The 16,845-nt window shown below is 43.3% G+C and overlaps 3 protein-coding genes and 1 non-coding gene across 14 annotated transcripts in view, besides 1 other annotated feature; 3 read left to right on the forward strand and 1 right to left on the reverse strand.

The window, feature by feature from the left end:
- The first annotated feature begins 85 nt into the window (after nt 1-85).
- CG5033 (uncharacterized protein) lies at nt 86-2,855 on the forward strand. Its single transcript, NM_137426.4, has 5 exons — nt 86-255; nt 326-1,640; nt 1,704-2,191; nt 2,252-2,547; nt 2,611-2,855. The coding sequence occupies exons 1-5, from the start codon at nt 154-156 to the stop codon at nt 2,762-2,764; spliced, it is 2,355 nt and encodes a 784-aa protein (NP_611270.1). The 5' UTR covers nt 86-153; the 3' UTR covers nt 2,765-2,855.
- Nucleotides 2,856-3,276: 421 nt separating this feature from the next.
- Dhit (Double hit) lies at nt 3,277-11,084 on the forward strand. Of its 2 annotated transcripts, none has more exons than NM_001299621.1 (7): nt 3,277-4,957; nt 5,526-5,835; nt 7,461-7,538; nt 7,609-7,670; nt 7,735-8,023; nt 8,092-8,694; nt 9,346-11,084. In NM_001299621.1, exons 2-6 carry the CDS (start codon nt 5,534-5,536, stop codon nt 8,174-8,176), a joined length of 816 nt encoding a protein of 271 aa, NP_001286550.1. In that variant the 5' UTR covers nt 3,277-4,957; nt 5,526-5,533; the 3' UTR covers nt 8,177-8,694; nt 9,346-11,084. The 2 variants fall into 2 exon arrangements, with proteins under 2 accessions (NP_001286550.1, NP_611271.3); NM_137427.4 differs by lacking the exon at nt 9,346-11,084 and adding an exon at nt 6,003-6,011 and having other exon boundaries at nt 8,092-8,535.
- asRNA:CR45270 (antisense RNA:CR45270) lies at nt 6,293-12,331 on the reverse strand. Of its 6 annotated transcripts, none has more exons than NR_167786.1 (1): nt 6,293-12,331. The 6 variants fall into 6 exon arrangements; NR_167787.1 differs by having other exon boundaries at nt 6,293-11,468; NR_167785.1 differs by having other exon boundaries at nt 9,300-12,331.
- Nucleotides 8,868-9,281: a mobile genetic element.
- grh (grainy head) overlaps nt 11,539-16,845 on the forward strand; it is a 41,689-nt gene continuing 36,382 nt past the window's right edge. For 3 of the 5 annotated variants that reach the window (NM_057496.5, NM_057494.4, NM_057495.4), the window contains exon 1: nt 13,274-13,798. The gene's annotated coding sequence lies outside the window, so the exon portion shown is untranslated. Of the gene's footprint in view, nt 11,619-11,891; nt 13,799-16,845 lie in introns of those variants that run through there. The other 2 variants (NM_001299622.1, NM_057497.4) reach the window with 2 other exon arrangements.

Raw genomic sequence — 16,845 nt, forward strand, 5'->3', positions numbered from 1 at the left:
GAAAATAAAAGGGTTGCTGTTTCCAAATGGATTTGTAACCGATTACCAGCAGCAGTGGCGGCAAGCCAATCGATAGGCAACCGTTTCAGGCGATTCCCATCGCTATCGCTGACTGCAACACGTGCGCCGCGTTAGTTTTGTTTTTACCTCAAAATGACCAAAAAACTAGCTCTGAAACGCAGAGGAAAGGATTCGGAACCCACAAATGAAGTGGTGGCCAGTTCCGAGGCTTCCGAAAACGAGGAGGAGGAGGAGGTAAGACCCATTGACAGTGATATAAAAAGTCATTTCAAAATGACCTGCATGTGTGTTTGTGCTCTTTAAGGACCTGCTGCAAGCTGTAAAAGATCCCGGCGAAGATTCAACAGATGACGAGGGCATAGACCAGGAATACCACTCGGATTCCAGTGAGGAACTGCAGTTCGAGAGCGATGAGGAGGGCAACTACTTGGGCAGAAAGCAATCTTCATCAGCTGAGGAAGATGAAGAAAGTAGTGATGAAGAGGATAATGAAGAGGAGGAAAGCACTGATGGAGAGGAAGTGGAAGATGAGGAGAAGGATTCCAAGTCAAAGCAAACAGACGATAAGCCCAGTGGAAGCGGTGCCGCGTCTAAAAAAGCCCTTACAGCAGAGCTCCCGAAACGGGATAGCTCGAAGCCTGAGTATCAGGATTCAGATACCTCCGACGAGGAGGACATAAGAAATACTGTAGGCAACATACCCATGCACTGGTACGACGAATACAAGCACATCGGTTACGACTGGGATGCCAAGAAGATTATTAAACCACCACAAGGAGATCAAATTGATGAGTTCCTGCGTAAGATCGAGGACCCAGACTTTTGGCGTACCGTCAAGGATCCACTTACCGGTCAGGATGTGCGCCTAACAGACGAGGACATTGCTCTGATCAAGCGCATCGTTTCGGGTCGCATACCCAACAAGGATCACGAAGAGTATGAGCCCTGGATCGAATGGTTCACATCGGAGGTGGAAAAGATGCCCATCAAGAACGTACCCGACCACAAACGCTCTTTCCTGCCCTCAGTTTCCGAGAAAAAGCGCGTCTCTCGCATGGTGCACGCCCTCAAAATGGGCTGGATGAAGACCACTGAGGAAGTGGAACGCGAGAAGCAGGCCAAGCGCGGTCCCAAGTTCTACATGCTGTGGGAAACGGACACCAGTCGGGAACACATGCGCCGCATCCACGATCCAGTCTCTGCGCCCAAACGCGACCTTCCCGGTCATGCCGAGTCCTACAATCCACCGCCAGAGTATCTTTTCGATGCCAAGGAGACCAAGGAGTGGCTTAAACTAAAGGACGAGCCACACAAGCGCAAGCTGCACTTCATGCCACAGAAGTTCAAGTCGCTGAGGGAGGTGCCCGCATACTCGAGATACCTTCGGGAGCGTTTCCTTCGTTGCCTGGATCTTTACCTGTGTCCCCGTGCAAAGCGTGTCAAGCTGAACATCGATGCCGAGTACCTTATCCCCAAGTTGCCCTCGCCGCGTGACCTGCAACCCTTTCCCACGGTGGAGAGTATGGTTTACCGTGGCCACACCGATCTGGTGCGGTCTGTTAGTGTGGAGCCCAAGGGAGAGTACCTCGTCTCCGGTTCGGATGATAAAACCGTCAAGAGTAAGTACTAATTTAATTGACAACCTTTTAGATATCTTCTTACTAATCCATCTCACCTCACAGTTTGGGAAATTGCAACAGGTCGTTGCATTCGCACAATCGAGACCGACGAAGTGGTACGCTGTGTGGCTTGGTGTCCAAATCCCAAGCTGTCTATTATTGCGGTGGCCACTGGCAATCGCTTGCTGCTCGTCAATCCTAAAGTGGGCGATAAGGTGCTGGTGAAGAAGACCGACGATCTCTTGGCTGAGGCGCCCAGTCAGGATGTCATTGAAAGTGAACGCATCAAGACGGCGGTGCAATGGTCAAATGCGGAAGCTGATGAGCAGGAGAAGGGCGTCCGCGTAGTGATTACCCACTTCAAACCCATCCGACAGGTGACCTGGCACGGTCGTGGTGACTACTTGGCCACAGTGATGCCCGAAGGTGCTAACCGCTCGGCTTTAATTCATCAGTTGTCCAAGCGGCGCTCACAGATTCCATTCTCCAAGAGCAAGGGTCTCATCCAATTCGTGCTCTTCCATCCGGTGAAGCCCTGCTTCTTTGTGGCGGTAAGTGGGTTAATTTTCTTTTGTTAGTATGTCTTATTGAATTCTGTTTTTTCTTTACAGACGCAACACAACATTCGCATTTATGATCTGGTCAAACAAGAGCTTGTCAAGAAGCTGCTGACCAACTCCAAATGGATATCGGGCATGTCTATTCATCCCAAGGGCGACAATCTGCTGGTGTCCACCTATGACAAAAAGATGCTCTGGTTCGATTTGGATCTGTCCACAAAGCCCTACCAGACCATGCGACTCCATCGCAATGCAGTTCGCAGTGTTGCTTTCCATCTTCGATATCCGCTCTTTGCTTCCGGCAGCGATGACCAGGCTGTGATCGTCTCCCATGGCATGGTCTATAAGTAAGTGGCTATAAATCAACATTGCCCAAGGTTAATTACGAATTTCTCCAAACTTTTTTTTAGTGACCTGCTGCAAAACCCTTTGATTGTGCCTCTCAAGAAGCTGCAAACACACGAGAAACGCGATGAGTTTGGTGTGCTGGATGTTAACTGGCATCCGGTGCAGCCATGGGTCTTCTCCACGGGCGCGGACAGTACCATCCGACTATACACGTAATTTAGGTGTACAAACCCCAAGAAAGTTTCTTTTAGTTTCCGAAAGTTTTGTGAAATTTCAATAGTAAATAAAAAATATATTAATTTTTATGAAAAGTAAAGTATTTCATATAACCATTTCATTCGAACATTTTAAAAACAACGGTTTTCGAAATCAACGGGATCCCAAAATCAAAATGTAAGTGCAACCCTGCCGAAAGTTTATAAGTTCTGGCCCCAAAGCTTTGCGGTAAATTCCAGTGGGGCGAAGAGTCCCGAGCTTTATTCTCTTTTTCCGACTCGCGCACATGTCTTACCGTCCGTTCTCTCGCGCTCTCCGCCTGTCAGTCCCTCTCCTGTGTGTACCAGGAATTCTAACTGTATAGCAATTCCACAAAGCTTTTCGCTCAGTCCACCTATGGAGCCCTCCCCCGGCTGCCCACTTTCCACTCGCCGTTATCTTGCGTTCCTCGGGAGGAGCGCGCGCATTGGAAAATCAAAATCAAGAGCTGGCGACACGGCACTGCTTGGAAATCAGTCGCCTGCCTTTGCCCGAGCGGAGAGAATCTCGAAACGCTCGAATCGACCCGTCGAGGATTTTGGCTTCAGCTTCTGGGTGCTGCTGGTGCTGAGCAGCCAAAATCGCAGAGCGCAGAAATCGAATGGGAATTGGCTGCCATTGCGGGGGCACCGAGCACGAAGGAATATAATAAAATATGGCCGAGGGCGAAATGTGAAAATGTGAAAATGCCAGTCCAGGCAGTCCAGTGACCACGAAAATTGCAGTTTCCCCCAATTCGTATTCATACACACACACACATTCTCAACAGTCAACGAAAAAAATCGTAAAGAAATTCACAAAAAAAAAATCGAAGCACAAGCAAAACAATTTCGGGGCGAAAAAGAAAAATATATACAAATATACACATTTCGATTCCGATTCTAGTGGCAAAAATTCGTATGTACTCGTCGCTGCTCCTCAAAAACATACATACATACAAACGCGACCCCCTTTTCCCGCCCACCCATTCGCCCAAAAATCCTCAAAGAAAATATAAACGTGTGTGTGGTGTTTGAGTGAAAATCTGAACGGAAGCGCTGGTTCAACAACAAGAAAATAAAACAAAATATACATATAATATACATAGATAGCCAGGCTAAAGGCAATGGTCAACAAAAGAACCCAAGCAGCTGATTTGTGATAAGTGCAACGACCAAAAATCGCTGGCGTTTCGAGTTACAAACAAGTGCAATTAGCTGCTGATGCCTACATGTTGCAGCTGTTGCAGCAACATCAGCACAAGTGGAGAAAATCACGCATACGCCCCATCCGCCCAACGGGCCAAACAATGCGCTCCACTTAGCCAAGTTGCGTGTCAATGTGGTGGTACTCCAGCCCACCCCCTCCTCACGCACACACGCACAGACGCACGCACACAACGGCGCCTACATATATATGTACATATACAATGGCAGTGTAATGACTAGCACAAGAAATAAATAAAGGCCAGAACAACAACTACGGTGGCAGCTCCAGCTGCTCATAAATTTCGTAACGCTTGTGAAATGTGCCCCTTGGTGCACGGGGCCATTGAATCGCTAGATTTTCGCCCGTAAATCCGGAGCGGAATATGTAAATGCCACCCGCGCACCGTCAACTCTCTAAAGAAACGCTAGACCCCCTAGAAAAAAAAACGGAAACCAAACCCACGCGAAGGTTTGAAGTCAGGAACCTACGATAAGGATAACTACTACTCGAAAAGGTTATCGAAAAAATCTTGAAGAATTTCTGGAATTTTTCGGCTTGTAAAATCGCCCAAGGAAAAGCTAAGGAGAAGGAAAAAAAACATAAAACAAAACGAAAACTAAAATCAAGAGCAGCAGCTGTGGGCAGAGCGAGAAAGAGAGGACAGAGCGCCACAGGGAGAGAGAGAGAGAGAGAGAGAGTGTGTGGGAACTTTCGATAAAAAATTATTAGCAAAAACATAAATACGTAACGGTCTCCCTGCATACCCCACATCCCCAAGGAAGCCGAGAAAGAGAAGCCGAAGCAAAGAAAAGAGCACCAAAGCGAGCGGGTGAGTGGGTAGGTCAGTGGCAGTGGGCGGTCCGCCAGCTGGGGCAGCACCACCTCACCACCCAACACCCATCACCATCTCCACCTCCACCATCTCCGTCAGCTCCGCCAGCGTCAACCTCAACTTTCAAAGGGCAGGTAAGTGCACACGGAAAACGAGGCGAATCGGGAGCAGTTGGACCTACTCCTCCAGATTACACTTTCCCGAATATGTATTTATTATATTTTGATAGTTTTGGTAAATTAAATATACAAACAATCAATGTTTTAATAATTCAACAGTTTTCTTTACTATTTAATCTTTAATTTCATATAAAGTTTCTTTGTGATAAATGCAAAGAACAAATATTACAATTTTATTTAAAAGGTGTTTTGACTAGATTCAAATAACATATTTATGAATATAATGTTTATAATATAAATATAATATTTATAATAATATTTATAATATAATGAATCAGTTTCAGTATCTTTTGAATGACATCTTGTCAAATTAATGGGATCCAAACCAAAAAGACAAACACTCACCAGCCAAGACAATTAAGTAGTTAAGTTCCGGGCACCTTGGTTAACAATTCTTTCTAGATGACTAATAGAGCTATTTTTTGCAGTGTGACTGTGATTCGCCCAACTGTCAGCACACTTTCCCCCCACTCCATCCCGTGCACAGTGTTCATTAACGTTTCAATTTGTTCCTTTATTGCAGGTAGCGGCATGTCCTGCACCGTTTCCGAGCTGCCCAGTGGCTGTCGATTGCGCGGCATGACTGCATCCTCACAGCAAAGTGCCGCCAACAATAGTGGCAACAATGGGAATGGCAATGGGAACGGTGGCGGCGGGGGCGTCGTCGGAGGTGGCGGCAGCCTGGGCGGAGTATCGCCCACCGTGGGCGGCAGCGTGGGAATCCTCGGCTCCACGTCCAACGTGCTGCAGGAGTCGAACGCGACCACGTTTCAGCGTCCGCAGTCGCAGAAGCCTTGCTGCTTCTGCTGGTGCTGCTGCTGCTCCTGCTCCTGGTGAGTATGGAGGCCACCACCGAGTGGCCTATTTGTGCACCGCTCGAATCCTCTGACACGAAATCAATTTCTTTCTCGTTACCGCGCTGCCTTGACTCAACCGTTCGGTCATTAAAACAACTACCTGTGCCAATACCCATCCACTGCCAACCACATCCTGACAACAGGGCCAAATGGTAAGCACCTCCTGAAACACTCATGCATTCATACACCGAGAGAATCGATTGGTATTATTGGACTGTAAAGTATAGAATATTAAATGCGCAATTATTTTAAATACGTAATTATTTTACCTAGTTAGCTTTATTTTCAAGATATACTATAACAGATGAACCAATCTTTGGTTACATTAACATCGTTATTGTTAATTAATTTATTTATTTTTACTTATTTCAATATCAATTTTTTGCAAATTTTTTATTTTTTTATTTTATAAATCATTTCATTTTAAAGGTTGTCTGTTTGAGCCCTTTTTTTAAGAGAGTCGAAATATTATTAGTCCATGTTTCTCGCAGTGCTGTCATGGATGTGGCCACGGTTACAGCTATGGTTATTGCTTTGGCTTTAACTATTGCTTGGCTTTGGCTTTGGCTTCGGCTATGGCTGTGCCCACTGACATGGATATGGATATGGATATGGATAGGGAAGTTGAAATGGAAATGGACACGGTAAAGGTGGCCTTCTGCTGGCAGCTGGCAACGCTGCTGAACATCCAAAAGCTCTTTCTCTCTCCGCCATGCGAACTTTCTCCGCTTTCTCTCTTACGAAACGCTCTTTAGCACTGGTGCCGCTCTCTCAGTTTCTCCCGCATTCATTCACAATTCCGTGAGCAAGGCGACGGGCAGCGAAAAGCTCTCTGGAGGGCACTTTTCAAATCAAATATAAATAAGTATGTGGCGGCTCCTCCGCGGACTCCTCCAAGTGTTGCATGTTTTCGTGAATGAAAACGAAAGTCTTTTGCGACCCGCCGCCAACTCGCAACCCCCCGTCCGCACCTTTGTGTGCACAACTTGGGGGTATATCGCCCCGAAAACCCAGTTCAGAGCACCCGATGTCGCCTCAAACCCCCCCTGGCCGCATCTAATTTGATTCATATATGTATAGGGGTATATGTACGCCTGTGTGACTTTGATTAGGTATTGGGCCAGCGAGTCGCTCTGATAACTGTCGTCCAGATAAGAGAGCTTTATGTCAAGTTCGAGTACTCCGTTGCTCTGTCTCCGGGCTTCGAAACCCAAAACCGATATGCCATTAGCCTATCTACAGTGTTTATTCGAGGCATTATATCTTTATATCGCGTTCAGATATATGAGTAACTTTTAAACTCTCTAGCTTAAAATGTGGTAGAATCGCTTATGTTCAGTTTCTATGTTTGGTGCAAGTGTTTTATAAAATGCTAATCAGTAGCTTGCGCTATCTAAAAGTTTACGTTATCGAGCGGCTACTGTACTTACATATTTATGCTATTTTGTGCCAGTTAAAAATGAGTCAGGCTGAGCGCCAATTCAGCGATGAATAAAATTGTAGTATACTTTAAAGGGTGATTGATGAGTTGTAAAATCAAAATAATCGACTTTTAACAAGCAAACCCCCCTTGTTTTTTCCCTTTTTTCTTATCTTTACAGTCTGGCCATCAAGAATGCCGATGAAAATGCCCCCACGAAGCGAGATCTGGTAAATGCCGAATTCTTGGATGGCGAGCAGTGAGTTTGAGCACCAATCAACTTAATAAACTTAAGCCACGGAAAAACTACATTTATTTGTACATTACAGACCCACACTGGAGGAAATCCGCAGCTGGGGCAAAAGCTTTGACAAGCTGATGAAAAGTACAGGTAAGCCATTGACAATTGCCACCTTGATCCAAACTAATTGGTGGTTGGCCGAATATTTTCCCAGCTGGTCGAAAGGTGTTCCAGAACTTCCTGCGCAGCGAATTCAGTGAGGAGAACATCCTATTCTGGCTGGCCTGCGAGGATCTCAAGAAGGAGAATAGCCCAGAGTTGGTGGAGGAGAAGGCGCGCCTCATCTACGAGGACTACATCTCGATCCTGTCGCCCAGGGAGGTGTCGCTGGACTCCAGGGTCCGCGAGATTGTCAACCGGAACATGATCGAGCCCACGACGCACACCTTCGACGAAGCTCAAATCCAGATCTACACACTGATGCACAGAGACTCATATCCGAGGTGAGTGCTCTTTAGGCAAAAATAAAAGATACTGTATTTATACTTAAACGGGGTATCTTTTTCAACAGATTCCTAAACTCTCAAAAGTTCAAGACACTAGCTCAACTGCAAGACAACTCGAATGCCGGTTCCAAAGCGGATAGTCCAACTTAGAGAGGATGGCTTGATGTCCCGGATCGGATTTGGATTTGGATTTGGATCGAATTCAGTTGCGCTGTGTTGACTTCCGCTGTTGCTCTCCACTGGTATATCTCTGATTTTCCGCCCCAATCGCTGCTGCAATCGACTAAGCAATATGTATCCATTAGTAGAACCATTTAACCATTTTGCGAGCAGCCACGAAATCAGGATCCTGGTTGGGGCCGGTGAATCAGACGTCGTGCGTTCAATGTGAATCGGATTCCTTTCTCTTCCTACGTTCTAGTCGTTAGCTAACCAAAGAGTTAGGTATTACAAAATATGTTTTCACTAAGAAGCAGGTTCGACCACAGAAAGCATTTTCCAAAACAACCAAAAAAAAACAAAAAAACAGAAAGAAAAACAACAAGAAAAAAATACCCAGAAAGCTAATACGAAACGAGCGACACAAATAGCATCCATTGTAATACTAGTGATCTAAGAGACGTATTAATCAAATTGAAACCAAGATTACGGAACCCGCTAACTGATAAGTATGTTTAAACGTAATCATAAACCGCAACGTAACAGAAATACTTTTTCCAAAAAAACATTACAAAAAAAAGAAGGAAAGAAACCAAAAAATCTTTTTAAACGTATTACATACATAAACTTTATAAACTTATATATACAACACACCAGCATATATATATATATATATATATATAGTAAAATTGTTGTTTTATTTATGAGTCGAACTAATGTCCCGTCAGTTGACTAAGGACAACGCCAAGAAATAAAAAATAGTTTTTAGGAGAAATAGTTTCACGACTTTATTCTTTGGATCTCAGCTTAAGACTAAAAATCAAATGCAAATTGGATTGAGGAGAAGCCTCAGTATTTGAACAATATTTGTATTTCGGGAGAGCCTCGCTCTTGGGTTCTTAAGATTAGGTAGCGTTGAAAGAGGGCAGTCAAATCTGCTTAGGTCAGGCTTTAGGATGTTTACAAGAACGGCTGCGCTGCCAAAGATAAACGAATGCTGCGCAGCTGGGATACGTTATGGAAAATTACTAGAGTGCATTACTGATTTCTTTGAAATAATGGAAGTGGCTGGTTTGGACCACCCAAATACGTCACTATATATATATATAAATACGGATATATAGAGACATTTAACATGACTAGTTTTGAAATCGTTTTAGGTCATACGAGTAATGACATCGAAGCATTTTGTAAATACAACAGCAGACGGCAACACTTTCTACTTTCTTATGAAACCCCATTGAGGATCAAGTCCTTTCTTAAGCAAATCTTACAAAGCCTCATCTTGAGCTGTACTTTGAGCCAGACCACAACAGACCATACACACCCCATAGAGTCTTATCCAAATGCAAACCGGAACAAGCGCATAACTAACGTGTACTATATTATTTCGATGTCGAGCTGATTTCCAAGTCGAAAGAAGAACGTTTCGCAATATCACTGCCAACACAAATAAGAAAAAAAGAATCAGAACTTCGCAACAAAATATATCCACTTACAAATGTATTATGCAATTGTTTTTCGTTAGAAAAGCGGAAGTTCCAAGAGTTTCCTTGCATTGCTCCCTTTCTGCATTCAAAAAAAAAAACATATATTAAAAAACAGTATTATAAATAACAAAAAAAAGGAAACACAAGAGTATGGTTACATTTAAATTTTAGCAAACAAGTTGTCGAATTGAAAACTAAAAACAAATATAAAATATGAAAAAAACCAACAAATTTATAAGGAAAAACACAGAACAAACAGGAGGACTTTCGGTTCGAGCCCTGGCAAAAAGTTAACAATGTTATTTCGATCTTAAGTTGGTTTCCTTTGACCTTAGGTTGTTTGTGTTCGAGGCACAATATTTTAAAGTACAATATTAATGTGTGTACCTTCGTTGCGGGGAGCAGGGAATGTATTTTCGTAGCTAGTTGGTGTGCCTAGTTTTAATGCATCTATCGATACAAAACCCCATCCATCACACTCTGACATGAACAAGAACAGCAAACACAAGTATATTAACTTTACTAGCAATTAAACAACATCTAGTTTACTCAAAGCATATATGATTTCAATATTGTTTTCCACCAATCGAGCCAACGTTACTTACTTTTCTTATTCTCAAATCTTAAGGTGCTCAGCATAAGGACACCAAATGAGTTTTTCTTTAATATAGAGATATTTTTGGAATACCCCCGCATAAGTTCCTATATTTTTATAACAGCTTAGACACGATCGAAGGTCCGATTTCTGGATTCATATGGTAAATCACATCTCCGCCTAGTCCTTTGAAACTTGACTTTCACGCGTCACTCAGGCTGCTACTTGGAATTGAGAATTCGACAAACGCCTTTGCATTATAGTGTTCGATGAGATCGGCAGATCCGCGGATCGGTGAGAATCCGAGAACCAACATCAACGTTTCCATGGTTTGTTACATTAATTTTAGGCAATCAGGTTAGACAAAAATGTCCTGGACAAAGGGACGCGCGGAGGGATGGAATGTTTGTTTGTGAATGCTTCTCTTCGGTTTCTTACTTTTGCATAACGGACAGATATAAGACTTTTTGAAGAAAAAAACCAAATATATAAGTACATTTAATGCGATTGTTGTTTGTTTTTAGTTATATACACCGCCACACTCGCACACAAAACACACACACCGATACATGCATACATATATATACTACTTAGCGGTATATGTACAAAAACGTAATCAAGCATTAGTGAAATGTTTCGACCAGTTAAAAACCACAAATTAAATTTATTACATGAAAATCAACTAATGTGTAAACGCAAAAACGGCAAAATCAATAAATAAAAAATGGATTAAACTAAGCCTAAATTTAGTTTTAAACATTTAATATATTGCAACAATAAACCGAAATGAAAATAAAACTCAAATTCAAACTTGAGATGCAAGTGTTTGTAATTGGGCTCCTGGAACTCAACATATTACATTAAATATTTTTAATTTTATCTTTATTTATTGTTACTTATCATCATGAATGTACTTTTTAAATATTTACTGTAAAATTGCATTTTACATAAATATTTTACATTGCGTAGAATGTCTAGTGCTTCAGTGAAAACTAGCGCCCGCTGCTTTACGTTCTTAACCACAGTTCCACGCGTGCGCAGCGCCAAAAGACAAACAACGTGAATTGGTGAGTGCGGGATCCAAGTGGGGGGAGCTCGGAGGAAAGGAAGCTGGGGGGAGTCACCCTTTACCATGGCGGAAAGCACACAAGCACCGTCCGTCGGTTCGTCCGCCGATCCACACGACACAGCGCTGATTGCCGCGCCGCCTGGCGAGGTGAGGTTGTAGGAGCCCGACTGAGGTTAACCGAAAGCCAGGCCGAGAGAACGGAACAGAGAGCGGCGGAGGCTGCGGCGGCACGGCAGCTACTTGGCGTTTTCGATTGTGGTACATGCACAACTATTTTACGTATGTATGCCACACGGAGAAAAAAATCCTTCATTTCACAGTGCTAACAATTCGAGTTGATTTATTTGATTTTATGTTAAATATATGCAATATTCGTAAATTTTTTTAATATTTAATCATACAAAGTGCTTTAGTGATTTAGCTTGTGTATAGGAAACCTATCAACAGTATTTTATATAAGAATTAAGAGTTGAACTATATTAATTATCTGAACTGCTTAACCGCGGAATAGTTTTCAGAAAGTGCATCTTTGTATCCAGTAATTTTTTGCAGGGACTTCTCTTGGCATGCGGTGATCTCGGTCTTTCTCTCCACCTCTCTCCCGCTGTTGTGTGTGTTTGTTTCTCTACCTGATGCCCGATTGCACTACCACTTTCACGCGGTTTACAAGCCGAATGACAACAACAAAAACAGAACAACAAGGCGGCGAGTTCGAAAGCGAAGTAGAGTGAACCGAGCAGCGAATTCGAATTTTCGACGATGAATGCAATGCCGCAGCACAGAAATAAACGCAAAGTCCGGGAGATACGAAATGCAGGAGCGGTTTGCCCGTGTCGAGGGTGGCTGTGGCTCTCTTTCTTGCCCTCTCTCTTTCTCTCTCTTTTGATCTGCCATCTCCCTTCGCCGCAAGTGCATGCTGAAGTGGAAGGTTCGTTGCCTAAGTCTTTTGTACCTGCCTGCGTTTCGGCCTCTGCAGGTGCACCCACACACACACACACAGATGGAAGCACTGGGCTACCTGTGTTTTAGATCGCACTTGTATGGGTGTTTGGGAGTGTAGAGACAACATCATCGATTCGAATGAATTTGAGTGGCGCTGCGCTGCCGGCGTCGCTGCCGCGTTCGCTCAATATCAGTTACGAAAGAGATGAAACCATAAAAAGCAATAATAATCGAGCGCTCTCTAACCAGCGCCGCGAACACAGACATCACCTTGCCACCAATACAACTGCACGACGACGTCGGCAGAGGTGGCAGCAGCGGCGGCAGCAGCACATTCAACAGTTGAACAATCTCCAATTGACTCTTTGGGCATTATAGCCAAGAGCCGAGATCCAGCGACAGCGACGACAAGTTTTCCGCGCACACGGAAAGTCAGCAAGTTAATACACCGAAAATATATAGTTTCAAATCCGACTAATCGTTTCAAATCGAAATTACCTGTGAGTGCGCGTGTGTGTCGCGATATTTGCGAAAAATCCAAAAGTTTCTACGCCAAACAAACAGCAAAAAGTCGCGCTTAAACTTTTTCGAAATTAAATAAAACACACACACGAATTTCAGCCACGAAGAGGAAGAGAAGGCTGAAAAAGCGAAAAAAAACCTCGTGTGTGTGTGCGTGTGTGTTGAGTGCGAGAGTATCTGTGTGTGTGTACGTGTGCATGTCTCTCGGAGAGCGTGAGCTTAAAGTGTGCCTGTGTGTGTGCGCTTGCGAGCTGGAATGAGACGCCATCAAAGCTGAGCAGCGAATAATAAAATGCAAAATAAAAATAGTGATTAATAACAGCAGCCAGAACCAGCAGCAATAACAAATGCTAGTGCGGAAAGCGCGTAAAAAATAGTGAAAATACTCATAGAAAAATAGAAAAAACAACAACAAATTGGCTTGAAAACGCAAATGCCAGGCGCAACGCCCCCGAACCGACCCGCCCCCTCAACTTTTGCGCCCTCCAGTAGCAATAGCAGCAATATGAGCAGCAGCAACATCAAATGTTAGGCCAAAATGCACAAACCGCCAGCAACAAAGGCAGCACCAAGCGAACGAAACAACAACAGCTCCACATACCACAAAGAGTGGCACATTAGAAGCGGCCAAAAGCAGCCAGCCGAGAGCATTGTGTAAGCCAAAGGCCCAGAGAGCCAGGCTAAAAGCCCCCAGACGCACAACAACAACAACAACAACTAAAACAGCACAAAGAGTGGCGAAAGGTGCACCCACCAGCAAAACAGCAACAACGGAGCAACCAACAACAGCAGCAGCAGCAGCAGCAGCCACATTTCAGTTACAGCTCCAGACTCCCAGGTTGCAGACTCCCAAAGCAAACAGACTCCAGTCCACGATCCAGCTCCAGTTCCACCGATCCGATCCACTGCTCCAGCGTGCTCGAGTGCCATAGATCCTCACCAAGTGCCAAAATCCGCATCCTGATCCCAAGAGCTCAAGGCACCCCGGCCCAAAAGTGAGTAGTACTTAGCCTACCAAGAAGTAATTATAAACGCATCAGGCTATGTAGCCCTGGTCGGTTCATGGAGGGATTACACCGTCAGAAATATAGCACCCTATTGACCATTTGGTTTTCGGCTTATAGATCCCTTTTTTCGGGAGATTCCATCACAATAGCTGGTATTCCCAATAAAGAGAGCAATAAAAGCGGGCATTTTTTGGGCACTACTAGGGTGTAGAAACTTTTCAAAAATAAATATTTTTCAAAACTTGATATTTTTAAAAAACATATGGTATTACCAAACTATAAGATATATTTTAGCTAGATTTATACATAGTACGTCAAGTTGATTCGATGGAGTTAATAGAAAAATGGTAATTGGATATTATTTCGATATTATTTGACAACGACAATCTCATAGAAATATTTTTAAACAATTTTGCTGGAGATGTAGGCATAAAATCCATTTAGTTCGTGCGGTTTTAAATTAAAATGCATTCTGCATGTTTTTTTAATAAGTTTTATTATATCTATACGGCTAGGCATTTTAAATGATTTCAAATGTATTGAAACTAAACGATTTCATTACCCTGCTGGCCAGTGTTGCTTTTGAAAGCCTTCGTTCACAGTGGACACCCTGTATGTTGTGCAGACGTAGCCTAAGTCTCTTGGTCCCAGCCTCAACTCGTGTTGTTGTTGTTGTTGTTGTCATTGTTGCTGTTGCTGTTGCCGTTGTGTTGTTGGTGGTATCTTTCGCGCACACATTCCTCTTTGTTTGGTTTTATTTTGTATTTCGTATTTCGAAGTGGCCGCTGCGCAGCGGCAGCGGCAGGTAAGTCGCACAGGTATTGGTATTGCTGTCATATTGCCGTTGTGCTCCCAACAATACCTTGCTAGAGCGGGAGAGTTGGCCATAAAGAGCGGTAGCGAGAAGGGATCAAGACGCCTCTGTCTCGGTCTCGGCCTCTGCCTCTGCGTCGACGTCTACTGCGCAGCCTTCTTGTTCGAAAATCGATGATGTTGCCCAGTGTTTGTGATTACGTTTTCCCCTGGACTTTTGTGCTGCCTTTTGCCTCTTATGTTCTCAGCTTCTTTTTATTATGATTTTTATTTTCTTTCTTTTTTTTTTTTTTTTGATTTTTTCCCTTCTTGATGATGGTGATCAATTTGGGGCTGCGATTATGGTACAGTAAAATGAACATCTACGCAGCACTCACACCGCCAGACACACAGATACATTCAGCCGTGAGATACACACGCACACAGCGAAACAGGCACATGTAACCCACACACAAAAAAAAGGGGGAACTTCGTGAGAGAGTTATTTTATTTTCGTGTTCGTGTTAACGTTTATTGTTTTTCTTTTCTTTAGCCTTTCTTCGTTTCTTCGGGACTTCTTGACTCCGTCTTGCAGCCGTTCCCGTTCCCCTTCGCGCTCGCCACCCCTGCCCCATCCATGCACGCCTTTATTTCCCTGAACATTCCCAAATACACGGAGAGAAAAGGGGATGCATTGATGGTGATATTATGAGGATTTATTTATGCATATAATTATTCTTAAAGAGGCTAAGAAGTCAAAAGCTAAAATAAAATCGTTTCAATGAGTTTCTATATCATCAGATTAATAATATAACTCAAAGTTTTGAATCGACATGGCATTTCTTGCCGTGTACCATCTACCAACTCTCCAGTCTCAGTCATTGGTTATTGATGCCCAACAACTCTGACCGTTGATGTCTTAGGGTTACGCTGCGCATTTCTTCTCTTGTCTTTTCTCCACCTCTCCCATCTACCCCTCTCCATCCCCCCCCTACATTCACGCGAAGTAAGGTAAAGATACGTAAAATCCAAATTTCAAATTATGTCAAATCTTAATGGGATTTGAAATGGAATTGCTTTCGGTATTCACTGTGTATCTGAAATCGGTGGTATCGGGGGGAATGGTGATCGTGGTTTGGGGGATAATAAAGAACGAATGACCATAGATCTCGTTGTAGGCGTTGTCTGTATGCAAAGGTTAGATGGAGGGCTTATTTTCACATGTGGTGACTTCCAGTCGATAAAATCGAAGAAAATTAGTAATGATTGTTTTGTGAGAAGGTTGATTTACTCATATAGTGATCATACCTGCATAAACCCCAGGAAGCCAACGTAGGTAGATGTATTAGACTAGATTTATTTGTTTCGACACTTATATTGCAAACACACTGCTCAAGGAAAACCGACTGTTAATTTATCAAGGTTCTATAGTTATAAATATGCAAATTGCTTTCGCCGCGAAAGATTTCCTTATGGTGATCCAGTATTGAAGCAAATATGTCTATACGTTGTTGAACAATTTTTGCATATACGTTTTAACGTGATTTACAGTTTATTGTTAAGCCAATCAATAACAGTAATTGCTCATTAATTACCTTGTATTACACTTGTGTTCGACGACTTGTTTTGATGATCAAATAGATTTAAAACTTACACCTTACACAGTAATAAGCAATATTTAATAATTTTCTTGCTAATACTTGTAAAAAAATATATCTTGCTACATATGCTCTATGGTCTTCCGCACTTATAATTGTTCCTATAATTTTTGTGGCGCCCCCGGGTGGACATTTCAATAGGAATAATTTCTTTGAGAAAGTTTCTCTCCAGAAATATCGCTATTGAGATTAATTTGGATTATCTTCTCCACATCGCTTCCCTTTTCTGGTCATAATCTAAGCCAGCAGCTACTTTTCTTGTTGCTGATTTCTTTCGCACCCACCGCATGAGTGATGGATCTTGCCCAGAATCCATCTATCTCCGGCTGGAGGTGCCAGCTTCATTGCCATTCTCCGATCTCCGCCATTCAAGCGGCAAGTTGGAAAGTTTTGTACGTAGCCCCGAGGGTCTTCGCCTGGCTGGTAATACATCTGACCCAGTTCGATGGATGCGTTGGGATCACTTGCGAGCCGGGGTGTTGATGTTGGTTTAATTGTTTCCTAATTGCCTTTCCACATCGACTTTCATCGGGCAATCGTTTCTGATTGTTTGTGCCAAAAACTAGTCTATAAACAGCATGACAC

The sequence above is a fragment of the Drosophila melanogaster genome, chromosome 2R (genome assembly GCF_000001215.4).
Source record: "Drosophila melanogaster chromosome 2R".
NCBI classification, from domain to species: Eukaryota; Metazoa; Arthropoda; class Insecta; order Diptera; family Drosophilidae; genus Drosophila; species Drosophila melanogaster.

Excerpts from the sequence above, each read along its gene's own strand:
- Dhit (NM_137427.4), top strand. The coding sequence starts at position 5,534 with ATGTCCTGCACCGTTTCCGAGCTGCCCAGTGGCTGTCGATTGCGCGGC. Across the intron at positions 7,671-7,734 it reads CAAGCTGATGAAAAGTACAG|CTGGTCGAAAGGTGTTCCAG; the intron begins GTAAGCCATTGA and ends ATATTTTCCCAG. Across the intron at positions 8,024-8,091 it reads CACAGAGACTCATATCCGAG|ATTCCTAAACTCTCAAAAGT; the intron begins GTGAGTGCTCTT and ends CTTTTTCAACAG.
- CG5033 (NM_137426.4), top strand. The coding sequence starts at position 154 with ATGACCAAAAAACTAGCTCTGAAACGCAGAGGAAAGGATTCGGAACCC. Across the intron at positions 256-325 it reads AAAACGAGGAGGAGGAGGAG|GACCTGCTGCAAGCTGTAAA; the intron begins GTAAGACCCATT and ends GTGCTCTTTAAG. Across the intron at positions 1,641-1,703 it reads GGATGATAAAACCGTCAAGA|TTTGGGAAATTGCAACAGGT; the intron begins GTAAGTACTAAT and ends CTCACCTCACAG.